Here is a 14503-nt window from a genome sequence, read left to right as displayed (position 1 = left end):
GTTACTGTACTTGTTAAATGAAAGCTTTACCAGCTTTACACCGCTTCAGAACATCTTATCCAGCTGCACTGAGAGGGTCGCACATGTGTTTTCATAGGATATGATTCATCTTCCAACCAACATTCTTAAGTATCCACTCAGAAACCATGATAGGTTGCATTGTTTTATGATCATAAATTGTCCTGTGAGTTCCTGATACTTATCAGAAGGTTTGTCCCAAATTTGAAGACATTTCTTTAAGGCATTACTGAGATATCAGGTTAACATAAAATAGGATGGATGATAACACAAAACCACTTGTTTTTAACAATTCATTTTTATTTTAAAGTCCAATAAATTACATTTTTTTCATGTTATCAAAGGGTCCTTAATCTGTGTGGGATGAAGGGAAGCAGAAACGGAAGGTGATGAAAGATTCTTTCCCCATGTACCATTACAATTACTCACGGACCTGATGGGTGGGAACTGGCATGTGCGCAGCATAAGGTGGGGTGTTTTGAAATGTGTGTTTCAGGACAAGGAGGGGGCAGTGGAACAGGGGTGAGAGGAAGGGGCAGGAAGAAAAACAGGGATGCAAACAGCGACATTCTAACCTTGACAACAATGACAACAATGACTCAAGTTCTCTGTTGACTGGGGAGACGAGTGAGAACATGACCTGAATGACGGGCCTCTTCATTAGCAATGGCACCTGTCTCCAAATACACAGTCAGATTCATGGCATAAACACCGCTTTGTGGGGGAATGTGTGGTGTTAATGTTTTCAAGTGTGAGTGTTGGAAAGAGAGTAAGTGTGTCGGCTGGGTCACAAAATGCGTGACCGTGAAGGAAGAGGAGACTCATTCTCCAAAACACTCAATATGGTCATAGACCATTAGCAGTGCAAGCAATGGGAGATATTTCTGTTAAGTGCCAGCCGGATAGACACTGACAGCAAAGACTCCCATGATTACTTTCCATTAGCCACACCTCGTGAAAAAGTATTTCTATTTGGTCATGTTGGCACTACATAGGACCAAGGAGATTAGGTAAACAACTTTGACGTTGACCAATGCCGGCTGCAAGGCTGCTGACGATCTGGACACTGGAGGGGAGCAATCGAACTGAAATCGGAGGAAGGGAAAGCTCTCCAACTGGTTTGTCACCTCAGTTAACATTTACACCCTGATGGCTGGGAAAACTCTGTCCTTGCGCTGTATCTCTCAGAGCTGATACGATTAACTGGACCTTTTAGTGCAGGACCCAATGCAACCTACTCACCGGAGTCATTTCACTGTTCAACAGAGCAGCAAGTTCTCTCAGCCAGGGGCATTGATTTTCATTCTTGGTGTGACAGTGCAACAATCACAAGTTTGCTCAAGAAGTTACCAGTCCTCTGTCATGGTTTCCAATGTACAGTGTGTGTGTGTGTGTGTGTGTGTGTGTGTGTGTGTGTGTGTGTGTGTGTGTGTGTGTGTGTGTGTGTGTGTGTGTGTGTGTGTGTGTGTGTGTGTGTGTGTGTGTGTGTGTGTTGTCAGTCAATGTGTACTTGTATATTGTATACTATACACAACTGGCAGCAGAGGAAAAGAGAGAACTGAGAAAGAGAGCGAGAGCCCCTGAATTGCAGTCATATTGCTGGGAGCATGGCTGCATCACTCAGGGAGGTTATGGTACAGGGTGTGAATCTGCAGAGACAGATAGACCGATCGAGCCAGACTCTCGAGGGGCTGAGTGTATTGTGCAGCACATCCCTGGCCTGACAGAAAATCTAATGAAGAGCTGACACTGACAAGATCCCCAAACAGTAGGACGCAAAACCAAAAGCCATCGGCTTTATCAATCACTAAGGGAAATGAAGAAGTCTAAATTGAATTGTAAATTTGACACCATTCCTTGGCATGGCATGCCAGAGGCTGGTGTTAGCCCATATGACCTTTGAGACAACCTATTCAGTAATAGTCAAAAAATGTCCCAGTTTCTTAACAGCAATTTGGTCTCCCAAAAGCTTCTTAGACTAATGCAGCAAAACAAGGATTGTGATAGCAAAGCAATCCCACAAGAGTATTGGTTTCACAAAGTAGGAGAGGAGTATATGTTGCCATACATTACAACTGGACCTTTAAAAGTACTTTAAAGTTGGGATGAGTGACAGTGAAAAGTCTGTTATTTTTTTTAGAGTTTGGCTATAGACAAGAGCTCAGCAAGAGAATTAAAATGCCACATCTACTTTTCATTCTCCAAAGCTTTCTGCTTTGCAGGCTAAAATATTACCAGAGCACTCAGAGTCATTCCCTAATAAATAAGGCAATGTTCTCCATTAAGGCTTGTGACTCAGAGAGACCACATTCTCTGGACATCATACACCATTATCCTGCACTGTTGTTGCTACAACTATGAGGTGTTCAATAAATGAGTCAGGATGAGCCAGAACCATCATCTTCTTCCCTCATCCCGACAACAAAGTAACCCTCTGAGATGCTTGTGGTATTGTCTTTCAAGACACATGAGTGATATTGAATGATTTTACATTTGTTCCATTTACACAAATAATTAAACACAGCAGCACAAACATGTAGAAACTTGATGAATATTTTTTCTAACACTCACCTTGCATTAGACATGGGAAATGTTCAGTCCTTGAACTTGAGCTTTTGTATTTAGTGATAAATGGCATATGATCAGCAAAGATTTTATTTATGATTATCTGCTTATCATTGCATGCCTCTATCACCAGGTATTGAAGCCCTGCTGGACAACGCCCCCCCCTCATGACCCCTATCTTGCTATTAGGATGTCAGGCATGGTCGTACTATATTCTTTTCCTCTCCATGCACTGTAAGGTTTTTTGTTTAAAATTAAAAATTAAAAATATAAAAAAAATATATGTATTTTTAACTTATGCCAGGCATGGTCTTACTATGACTCTTCTCTTCTTCTCCATGCACTGTTATGTTTTTTGTTTAAAATGAAAAATATATATTTCTCTTGGTATAGTATATACATTGTAGTGTTTGTTTTTCTTCTGTTTTTAAATTGCTCTTTGCCTACTATTGTGTTGATATATATTTGTGGGTGTCCCTGCCGTTATAGAGAGACACACATGTGAGCTCTCACTCTATATGTCTGCCTGAGGTGAAATTAACTTTACAGGCTCACTACCTATCCAGCTACTCACTGTGTCTGTTGGCACACCCCTTGGGTGGAGCTGCACAAATCACCACTAGTTGACTACAGCTGTAGGACCTTCTGGGACCCCCCACTGACCCAGCCTGTGATTGGCTATCTTAGTCATAGTAGGCCATATATTTGCCTGAAATGTCTTTTAAAAAAACCTCTGCTTGAAAAAGGTCATGTGGACCGAAACGTTGTTTGTTTTATTAAAGTCTTTTGCAAGTGACTTGACAGCGTGCGGGAGACCCTTTTTTCCTTTGTTCACTCCCTACCTATAACGCACCTGTTTTTCAAGATTTTTTAGGTGTGCATCAGCTTCCACACCTTGACAGTCCTTGAACTGGCAAGTAAATTGGTCTGGGTTAAATTTTGAATGTTATAATGACTGTAATTACCCAGACACATAATAACAGTTGGGCATCTACATGTTTACCTTGCTCTGACTACAGTATATTGTATTCTAATCAGTGTTGACTAGACCAGGGCATGTAGCCTTCTGTCCCGAACATTATGCATGAATGACTGTGAAGCTAAACAATTCTGCCAGCAGGCCAAGAAACCCCGCAGGCAAATACCATTTGAATTAACTGCATATCAGAGAACTTATAAAAGTCAGTCTCCGTGGGGATCACGGTATTCTGCCCTCTGAGGGTCACCGCTCTCATCACACCTGTGATGACTGCAGTACGAATGACTCCATACAACTGATTACAAATTTCCTCTCACACTCAACTCCCCTTCAGGTTCTTCACAGTGATCATAACCAGATTCCCTATGCACAGTAAATTGGCTCCTCTAAAAAAACGATCTAATACAGGAAGGTGGGAAAGGTTTACAGCGGGTAATGGATTAGGAGTCAACCCCTCTGCATAACAATCAATTGCACAGTCATCATGATAAGAGAAGTTCTCTCCACCTCTCACTGCTATCTTTACGACCTCATTCTGATCAGAGAGGGATGGTGACACTCACATGAACTCCACACACAAAGACAAAGTGAAAAATGGAAGACATTATCTGGTGTTTGCCATGTAAAAGCAACAGTAATGACATACATTAAATTAAAACCCAGCTTGAGAGAGTCCTTTCAACTTTTTGAGCCCTGCAATTTTCTATGAAACATGTCCTGATAGACTGTGATAGTCTGCTCTTTCCATGTATTATTGTCCGATACCGATTCAAAGATGCATGCCAAAGACATGGGCTACTAGAGTCTATGAATAAGCAATGAGGGAAAATGCTTGGTATTCGTTAAAGTTACAGAACAAAACGTATATACAACAGAGAAAAATGCATCCAGCACAAGGATCTTGGCAGAAAGTCTTCCATACTTAAGAAATCAATAACCAGGACAAAGGAGTTGCTGCTCTCCTGTTGCTGTCATCCTTTAAAGAGCATACGCGTGGTGGGTCAAACATTTTTGCAGACCAGTGGAAAACGACTTCACACTCAATCGAAACAGTAGGCTGAATCAGACCATCTGCTGGCACTGGATGCTGCCACCAAAGCCACCTTGTCATGAAATAGCCATGCTCTCTACCCCTGCAGTTTACCGATGTCACCACGGCCCTCCTGCCTTGCTCTCTCTAGGTTCTCACTCAGGTGACAGTTTGAGCACCTCCTCTCCAACCTCCAGCCAAACAGAATTAAGGAAGAATTAAAAACTCAATGAGCCTAATAATTAAACTTTAATGGAGGGCATAAAGCAACTTGACATCCCCTAAAAGCTATAGGCAGCCACCATAACAGCAGCACTGACCTGGTCTGAGAATTATGGACATTTCTCTTTCGCAACCCACATATTCCTGCTGTCATAACGAGTTTTGCACATTTTCAGTGTATTTGGCTTATAAAATGTTATGTGATAAAGTAGAATAATAATAATAATAATAATAATAATAATAATAATAATAATAATAATAATAATAATAATAATAATAATAATAATAAACTTTAAAACCACATGTCACAGCAAACAAGCAGGAACACTGCATCTGTTCTTATTTTCTGAATTTGACATTAGGAATCACTGTTCAGTCGAATAAGTCATAGTACATTTGGGAAACAGTAATTCTAATGCAATTAGCTGTGTCATAATACATGATGACCAAAATTTCAATATTCTCTCTCTCACAGCAGCATCACTACTACCATCCTGAATTAACAAGTCAACTGCAGGACTGAATAGTTCAGACTAGTGCTAGCGGCCAAAAGGTAGGCCAGCACAGTATTATAAGCATCTTCAGCTAGTGGTTGTTATTCAATTCATGTCCACTGAACGCACAAAAGGTTACAATAAGCTACTTAAATATGTAACGAGTGGAAAAGAGTATTTCATTTCCATACATTTTACATGCCAACCTTCACATACCTGCATTATGCATAATTAGTATGCCTGCAGTTCATGTTTGACCCATGAGAAAAAGGCATTCTGACAGTTTATTAAGCTTTAAAAAATGCTTTCACAGTGCTAAAAAAAAAAAAAAAAAAAAGTCCCACACTTACATAGCAGTCTCCTGGTGCCAGGCCTAAATGAAAAACAGCATGAGAAAATGGAAGTACTGCAGGCTAGAGATTGGAAGCAGTGAATAGATGAAAGGAAAGAAGTTGAACAAACTATCCAAAAGATCTTATCAGTGTATATTGCTTAACATCCGCTATGTTTGTTCACATGCAGCTCACAACTGTGTTACTCACTAAAATTTGGACAAAAGCCACGACAGCCAGAACATGCCAGCCAGTTTAATAAATACGTAAGAGCATTAGAGCAATAATAGTTTGTAAGTGTGATTCATGAAACATGGTGCCACACTGTAAAGTCTTTTGTTACCAGTGACCTCAAAAATATGGCCTGGGCCATTCCATTCACATTAACTTTACATTCACAATATAGTACTGCTGAACAGAGATGTCATAACAGTGGGCAACAAAGTCCACAATGTTCTTATCAGTCCAACCGCAAAGACAGCTACAGTAGTTCTGCCATATGACTAGAGCAGCAGTGCTGAGACCCTCTGAAATTATAGAAAGGGTTCAGCAGTTATTTCAACCTTTCAGACTCTCTGACAGACTGCTAAACAGAATGAATTGCCTCCCGGGTAATATGTAGCTCAATCAGATCATGAACGTCTGGCAGTACTAACTCTCTAAGCAAACTGCCTGCCTGCACCACAATAGTCAGCAATAGTTTAAAATAAAAGCCTGCAATGTTCTTTACTGAACTCCATTTCATTCTGATAGTCACCTTACCCACTACCTTGAACTTAATTTGTACAAAATAATGACTAATAAGTCCAAGGACTCAATATATTTCTGAAATAAAGTTGTGAAAAAAGTCAGTTCACAAGGTTTCATTCTTGTATACCTTATAACACTGGTGAGAAACTTCCAGAAGGACCACCAACTACGGCACTTGTCCGATAGGGGCTTTATGTCAGAATGGCTGGAAGAAAGCCTCTCCTCAGTCAAAGGTTGCAGAAAGGTAACTAAGGAGATTCCCTGGTCTGATGAAAACAAGATTGAATTGTCTGGCTCCAATTTTTTTAGGAAACCAGACATGAGGCTTCTGGCTGTCCTTCTGGAAGTTTCTCAAATCTCTACACAAGATCTCCGGAGCTCAGCCTGAGTGATAAAAATGTTCCTGGTCACCTCTTTTGCCCAGGCCCTTCTCCACCGATTGCTCGGTTTGGCTAGGCTGCCAGAGTCCTGGTTATCCAAACTTATTCATGTAGCCCACTAGTTGTAGCGTTTCTCTGATCTGTGCCTGACAGGTGTGTGCTTTACAAATCATTATATCTAATCAACAGAATTTAGTGGACTCAAAACAAGGTGCAGAAACTCGAAGGCGAAATGGGAGGCACCTGAGCTAACTTTCAAGTGTCATAGCTAAATGTTTTACATTTTTTAAAAAGGTTCACAGGTTTTATGGAATACTGAGTGAAGATTGATTGATTTTAATTCTAAGAGGCTGCAACAAAACTAAATGTAAAATATTGCAAATGTACTATACAGCATGTATACAGCAATACAATTCAATACAAGTAGCAGTTATACAAACCCAGTGCAAACAACAAATGACCTAAAACTGCATAATAACTGCTACAAGGGCTTCACTTATGAAAGGTCAAAATGTTGATGTAGTGACACAATTGCCATGACATTTAGGTGTGTGTCAGGTCTCTGTTAGGTGTACTGCACCACATTTCTGTCTTTTACATGATACTGATGATAATTCAGAATGTCATATCACCCTGTCCTCAGCAGGATGTGTATTTACATAATAGATTAAATTCATTAGCCTGATCCAACAGAGCAGGCTGCTTTTCACACCTATTAATCTTCATAAATTACAGAGTCTAAATTCCACACCAGATGTACACTGCTCAGTAACAGTGTGTTTAAAAAATACTGCACGATTAAGTAAAAGTTATGAAACACAACTGCAGAAAGCAGCGGTATGATATAGGTGCTACTATATACAGTAATACAGTAGCTGCAAAACAATTCTATGCATCAGCTGCAGGAGCAATAGGTGAAGCAACCTATTTGCACCTTTGATTGTGTGTAGGATGTCAGCAGACTGTAGAAATTACATAAGAGTAGCACAAATCTCTGAAAAAGGCATTTCTGCTAACCCTCTTTATGCATCTCCTCTTTTACTTAAAACAGGAGATTCTTGCGATGTTTTCCCAAACAGCACTGGATATGTGACCACCTGTCACTACAGTACAAACATATTCCACATTACTGACAAATGAGATGAGAACAGAACTTAACCAAATCAAAATTAAATTTGTTGTCACTGGCACAAGGTAAGAGAAGGAGTTGGAACTACAACTTCACAAAGGATAAGAAGAAAGATTTCAGAACAGAATCTGAATGTTCACTGGATTTCAGGTGATGGGAAGTCTTTCCAAATCTCAACAGTAGAGGGCAGCCAAGGACAATTTAACAGCTGAGCTGCCTTGAAGCAAAAAACACATTCAACACTCCAAAGGGTTGAAGAGCAGGATCCTTACCAGCATTGACTATGGCATCCACCTCCAAGACAGTAATATCTCCTTTGTAGAGAGACACTTTATCACTCAGCCCGCCTCCGCCCGTCAGCTCCTGCCCTTCTTCGTCATTTGCTGAAAAAAGAAAACAACTTTGAGTAATGCCTCCATATGTTTGTTGTTCTTTTGTTAAATAAATGCAGCAAGTCAAATAAATATTTGTTCCTTTGAACCAGTAAACTTATATATAAATGGGCATTTCTAATGTCAATCTCTTTACTTCAGTGTATAATAATACAATTTATAAAGGTTTAGAATGCAGTTGTCCATTATTTAAATGCCCTATGGACTTCACAGAAATCCATTTGATGTAATAAATGTAGACAATACTGTACCTTATTTACTGGCAACAGTCCAGATAGCATTTTTATGTGGATATTGTGAATCTATTCAAGCATTCCATCTTCCCTCTTTCATACAGTTAGTGAAAAAACTTCAAATTGTGTGTTGAAATATGAGCTTTACATTTAGTAGTTTGTGAGTGCTGCGTATGGGGTTAGGGTTAGAGAAGATAGTTTTGCTGTCGCTATATTTTGTAGAGTATTTCCTCTATTGCAGATTGAGCCAAGGATGCTGTCAGCTAAGAGTTATTAAACACAGTTTAATTTAATGTAGTGAAAAACACAACAGCGATGTCATCACCAAGCACTCCTAAACAATTTACCAGACTACCTCACTTCATTGAACATCAGTTGTAGCCTGTGTGTATATACTATATACTGTGTATACTATATGTATATATAGTAGTAAAAGTAAATTGATATTTCTACTGAAAGTTGATGTCAATAACATTCATCGCAATCTGGTTGCAACTTAACTGCACACAAATGGATAAAACACATACACATATATCACACTGACAGCAACAGTCAGACTCTTTACTCAGTACATAGTTGAAGCACTTTGGCCATCAGGTCAGCTCAGTCAAAGTGACCATCGGGTTCTTGGTCACCCACTTACCAAGTTCATTCTTCCCAATTGCTTAGTTTTGCTGGGTGGCCAGCTCAAAGTGAAGTCCTGGTTTGTTTCAAACGAGAATTATACCCTTGGGACCCTTCAATACTGGAGACATGTTTTGGGATAGTTCCCCATAAATGAGCCTCAACACAAACCATCCAGAAATTTTAATTTTATTTTTTAAACCCCCAAATTAATTGTAGGTCTCCTGAGTTTAACAATCTACATAATGTCCTTGACATGATATGATAAGCTATTTAGGGGATAAAATCATAATAGAAGGTTATGTGTTTTCCTACAGAAACATCAGCAACAAGGTTTGTTTTGAGGGCTATTTATAAAATGTTTCCTTTGTTTTATATTTTTATATTCTGTTTGCTTGTCAAGAGAAATGTATGACACATTGTTTTGTCTGTGCTCCTCTCCAGGTTTATATGTGGATTATGCTGTCCTGTGACACTGCTCTACTTCCCTTTCTCTGGGTTCATTGCCTCATTTCCTGAGGAACTTGGGGAATCATATATATATATATATATATATACACACTGTGGTTAAATACACAAGAATGTACAAAATGCTTTGGATGAAATAGAAAAATTGTTGTATGGACAATACACACTCGAACAGTTAGCCGTCTTACCTTTGTTTTCCTCTCTCCAGGTTGTAATCTTGTCCAGAGATATAAAATCTTGACGACGATACTCCTTGCGTCTTTCCTCCCGTTCTAGAAGGAGCAGTCTCTCTGCAGAGGAAAGTAAGCACACATTTTTGCTGGTACACAATGTTAAAGAATAAAAGAGGTAAGAAAGAGGGAAATAACTTGGCACTAGAATAGAAATGCACTAGAATGGAAATAAATAACTTTAACATTCATTTCCAGTGAAGGTCAAACTTTTTGGTTAAATCCATTGATTGAATGATCTGCTTATTTTCGTGTCTTAACGTCACAACAAAATGTCTACCAGCACCCTTCCTTCCCTTTATATGCCATCCATCCACCTTAGCAGCTGTCAAAGGTCTCGCATCTGACTAGACTCCTCCTCTGGCTTCCCCTGTGGTTTTTAAATGTGCTATATAAATAAAGTTGATTGATTGATTGATTGATTGATTGATTGATTGATTGATTGATTGATTGATTGATTGATTGATTGATTGATTGATTGATTGATCCAGAGTGCACCACTGCTACAACAATCGTAAACACCTGTAGCCCTGCTCCTCACTTTTTCTGCTCCTCCTTACCTGTTCAACTCTCTAAAATTCTCTTCATGACAAATCTGATCCTAAATAATGTGATCTGTGACAGTATGATCCTGCTTCATGCACTAAAAATTCCATTTGGCTTCCATGGTCAAACGACGGTATCAACACCATGAGCACCCCTGGAGCTGTAGGTTTCTGAGTACACTTCAGTAAGGTAGCTGCTTGCCATTCAAAGATGTTTTATGATTGGATGATGACTCTGATCTGATCTAGTCCGTCACATTGTCAGCTATGTGCCATCGAGGTCCAAAACAAACTGGCTGTTAGGATTGGCTGGAATGAAAATGTGCATACTCTTGTGTTTCCATGACTCTTTGAGAGCTACTGCATTATGGTCACCATGTTGTCTAAGCTTTGTTGCACACTGAACTGTTCCTCCTTCACCATTGCCGCTCTGAGCTGCTCTGCACAAAGTTTATGTGGTTTTATTTATCAATAGCTTGGTGAATAACTTAAATGAAGTTGTTAAAATCACACAGTGACCGAGTGTTTGAACTGCACCTTGTTTGGTGTTCAACACGGAGAAATTTTGTCATAACAACTGTATTTAAACTCCTAGGTATCTGAACTGAACTGTGCCATGTAAGCACTTACTCCAACATAATTGATTGACATTCATAGATCACACAGCTGACTGATGGTTACCCTGCACTGCTGTATCACTCTTTAATCCTCACAGCTTGTGTCCTCATGTTCATCCTCATTTACTGCAAAAGATCCTCAGCTTGCTAGTGTTTCTCCCAGACAGCTCCAGACAAACAAGCTTCATCCTAATTACGTGCTCCATTGTAACACGCCAGTGTGAACAGTGAAAACTTTGGTCAATTAAAACAGCTCCTCTCTAGAGCAGTTTAAGTAAACTGGATGTGATATGACCACACAAAAGCAGAATAACAGTGAACTAAACAAGGCACTTTCTTTATCTGGTCTGGGCTTTGCTACTTAGCTTCCATCATGGTACCTTAGGACTGTTTTTCAAAGCAGCTTGAGTTATCACACTTGGCTCAAACACAATGAAAGCCTAACATATTCAGGCAGTATGGAATGACTACATTTTGGTGAAAAATACAAGGTTCCTGAGGTTATTACTTGGTAACATCTCACTGTAGGTCAGGTTTACATCAAAGGTATCTCTGAAATATGGGAGGTATTCATTCTATCCCTCCTGTATTTTCTCTCCCTCTTGCCCACTCCTGTCATTCCCAAGGCCGCTTTTATTCTACATGGATGAATAAAAAGGCAGTTCTGAGGTTGAACACAGCAACGCTCTCTGGACTACACTGAAGTGCTTCATTACTGTGCTGAACTTTTAGTCACTGAAGAACCCCATAGCTTTGCCTAGTTACCATTAAAACAGGATGGGTTCAAATTCATGTCAGTGTCTACAAGTTGTGTATGAAGCACATGTGATTTTTCTATGCTTCATGAGTTGTGAATGGAAAGGTCTATCGCTACATGCAGCCAACATCCCTGAACCACATTTAGGCTAAAAGTTGCCTTATTGAATTTCATGACAGTTCTCAACCTTCACAGACTCAACATCATAGTGGAAGGCTGCATTTTCGCCCATTTTGAAATAAGGCTGATATTGCTAAAGACTAAACCAAGTGCCACCTTAACTTACAACAATCCATCTTTGGCAGTACTAGCCCTGGGCTAAATCACCATTTCAAAAAAAAAAAAAAAAAAAAAAAAAATCACATTAAATTCCTCAAGTTTCAGAATTGCTGTCACATTTTGACTTGCCTTGATCTCTTAAATTTGAGCTAGAGGGGTAGCCTATATGCACAGAATATGAAGCCTGATTTTCTGATGCTCATTCTGCTAAAACTGCAAATGCCTTGTTAGTTATTACAGTTAATTATTACATTCTCGGAGAATTTGAATTATTACAAATACACAAAGTTTTAAGTCAAGAAATAGGTCTTGAGTTAGTGAAACAGGACTTGACTGGGGACTACACCGTTTCTCAAAGGAATGACCACCATACATTCTAATGAATAACTAACAGTGGTATCAATGACTAGGCTACAAATAATCTTTTCTCCAGGTCTTTAAATTTGTCTGAACAAGTAGTCCACTTGACAGCCAGTATGATTAATTATATGGAGATGTACACACATTCAGTTTGGCAGTCCAACCAGGAGGGCCACGGGTATGATCAATGCATTCCGGTTGGGTTCACTGGTCTGCAGCTCTGGTACTGTGCAGGTTAACTCACTGACATAAACGCACAAGGTGCCGTTAATGAAATAGAGCCGTCACTAATTAATGTGATTAGTTACACCTGCGCATTAGCCTGCCTGCTATGGGAAGTGAAATCACCTAGCATGAAAAAGCTAAATAAACTACCTCTGAATAACAAAGCGGGGTAATGGGCATAATGGCTTTAAACGTATTATTTTAGGCTATTTTATTTTATTTTATTCTATTTTATTTATTTTTTTGCCCTTTTTCGCACAGCAGGTCCAGCCTGTTCAGAAACCCAAAGCACCACAGAGTCAAATAGACAAGTTTCAGCCCTAGCATCATATGCAACTTTCACTGCGCCTTTGAAACGCAGAAACAGTCTCTGTTCGCCCTCTCATAAATAATGAACAACCGCGTTTTAAACTATTAAGACACTCCGCTCCTTTGTTTTGCCGAGGTGTGACTGCTGTTTGGCTACAGCAGAGAAGTAAGCTATCACACAGGTGGAGGCTAGGACATGTTAGTTAGGAGCAGGCTCGTCTAACAGGTGAATACAGTGATCAGTTAGCACCTTACATACAAGCTAATAAGCAGGCAAGGGGCACTGTGTGAACAGAATTGTTGCGAATGTCAAACATGCATTACGGCTGCCAAACAGAGTCGCAACATGATTTCAACATCTGTCCAGTCACTGTGGGGGATTATTAGCAGTCTGGAGAGTAAGTCCTACCACAGTAGCTACTAGGGAGGAAACAGACAGAGTGGCTGTCAGTCCACTGGCATGCTTAGGATTCATGCTGTCTGCCATGGAGATGATGATAGCCTCATCCCCCCCAAAAAAACAAGCCTTACCTTTTTCAGCCTTCCAGTCCTTTTTCTTTTTGCTCATGCTGCCGGAATGATTAGACTTCGAGAGGTTGTTTTTTGACTGTGGCAACCCCAGGCTCACAGTGAATAGTGTTCCGGGAAAAAACTGAAATGGAAAGTGAAACAGCCTCTGGACGGTTGTCTCACCTGTGAAGCTGTCAAATTTCTATGGACCTCTGTCAGCTCAACCTACCGTGATTGCGCCGTAAATTATGTGTACAAATCCTGGTGAAGTGATTGGCTAGCGAAAACGGAGAACTCGGCGTCTGATTGGTTCAGCGGTCCAGTCAGTCACACGAGCTCCACAGACTGGGGAAGCAGGCTAGGCTGTTTCCGGCGGGTCATCCGCCTGGCGTGTGAGGTAGTGGGCTGGTACATAGATATATATAAGAACTAGATGACTCACCCACAGCTGTTTCCCAATGACACGGCGTAGCCAGTACGGCGGCCATCTTGGAACGGGCAACTCTCTCCTTCAGAGCATTGAGCCTATGGTGCATATTCTGCTATAATGACCACAACTTGCTCAGTTTTTGTCCGATTTCAAAACGGTTTGATTTTTTATGAACGTCTATGCAGTTATGATGCAGCATACTTAAAATCACGGATCATTTTAATCATGTACTTTTTTTTGGTAAAAGTAACATTACAGTGACATTATGCAAATAGTTAAAGTAATAGCTACATACTGATTTATTTTTCACAGAGTTATGAATCGTTTTTTTAATGAAGATGAGTGGATCACCTATCTACTGCACTGTAACTGCAGCCAGAGTCAGAGTAATTTGCCCGTTCAAATATGGCCGACTGTGAGCTGCGCCTGCGTGTAGTGCGATCTACCCCCTTGGGGCTGGTAACGCCGGGCCAGTCGCATGCAGACTGCATACATTCAAGTCAACTTTATGTCACTGCACGGAAAAACCGTCATGTACATTTATATATATATATATATATATATATATAAAGAAAATTATATATATATTTAGTTTTTTTTTAATTATACATATTTCATTTTATTA

The 14503-nt window shown here is 39.9% G+C and overlaps 1 protein-coding gene across 2 annotated transcripts in view; it reads right to left on the bottom strand.

Annotated features, from left to right (window-relative positions):
- The window catches only part of macrod2 (mono-ADP ribosylhydrolase 2), a 410263-nt gene extending 396570 nt beyond the window's left edge, over positions 1-13693 (bottom strand). For both annotated transcript variants that reach the window (XM_083987841.1, XM_083987842.1), the window contains exons 1-3: positions 13470-13693; positions 9805-9906; positions 8172-8282 (exon numbers count right to left, since the gene is read on the bottom strand). In XM_083987841.1, the coding sequence (XP_083843967.1) occupies positions 8172-8282; positions 9805-9906; positions 13470-13506 (250 nt within the window). In that variant the 5' untranslated portion in view covers positions 13507-13693. The remainder of the gene's footprint in view (positions 1-8171; positions 8283-9804; positions 9907-13469) is intronic.
- Positions 13694-14503: the final 810 nt, after the last annotated feature.

The sequence above is a fragment of the Trachurus trachurus genome, assembly GCF_905171665.1.
Source record: "Trachurus trachurus genome assembly, chromosome: 15".
Classification (NCBI taxonomy): Eukaryota; Metazoa; Chordata; class Actinopteri; order Carangiformes; family Carangidae; genus Trachurus; species Trachurus trachurus.
Note: the sequence above shows the minus strand (reverse complement) of the source record. Positions and strands in the feature narration are given on the sequence as shown.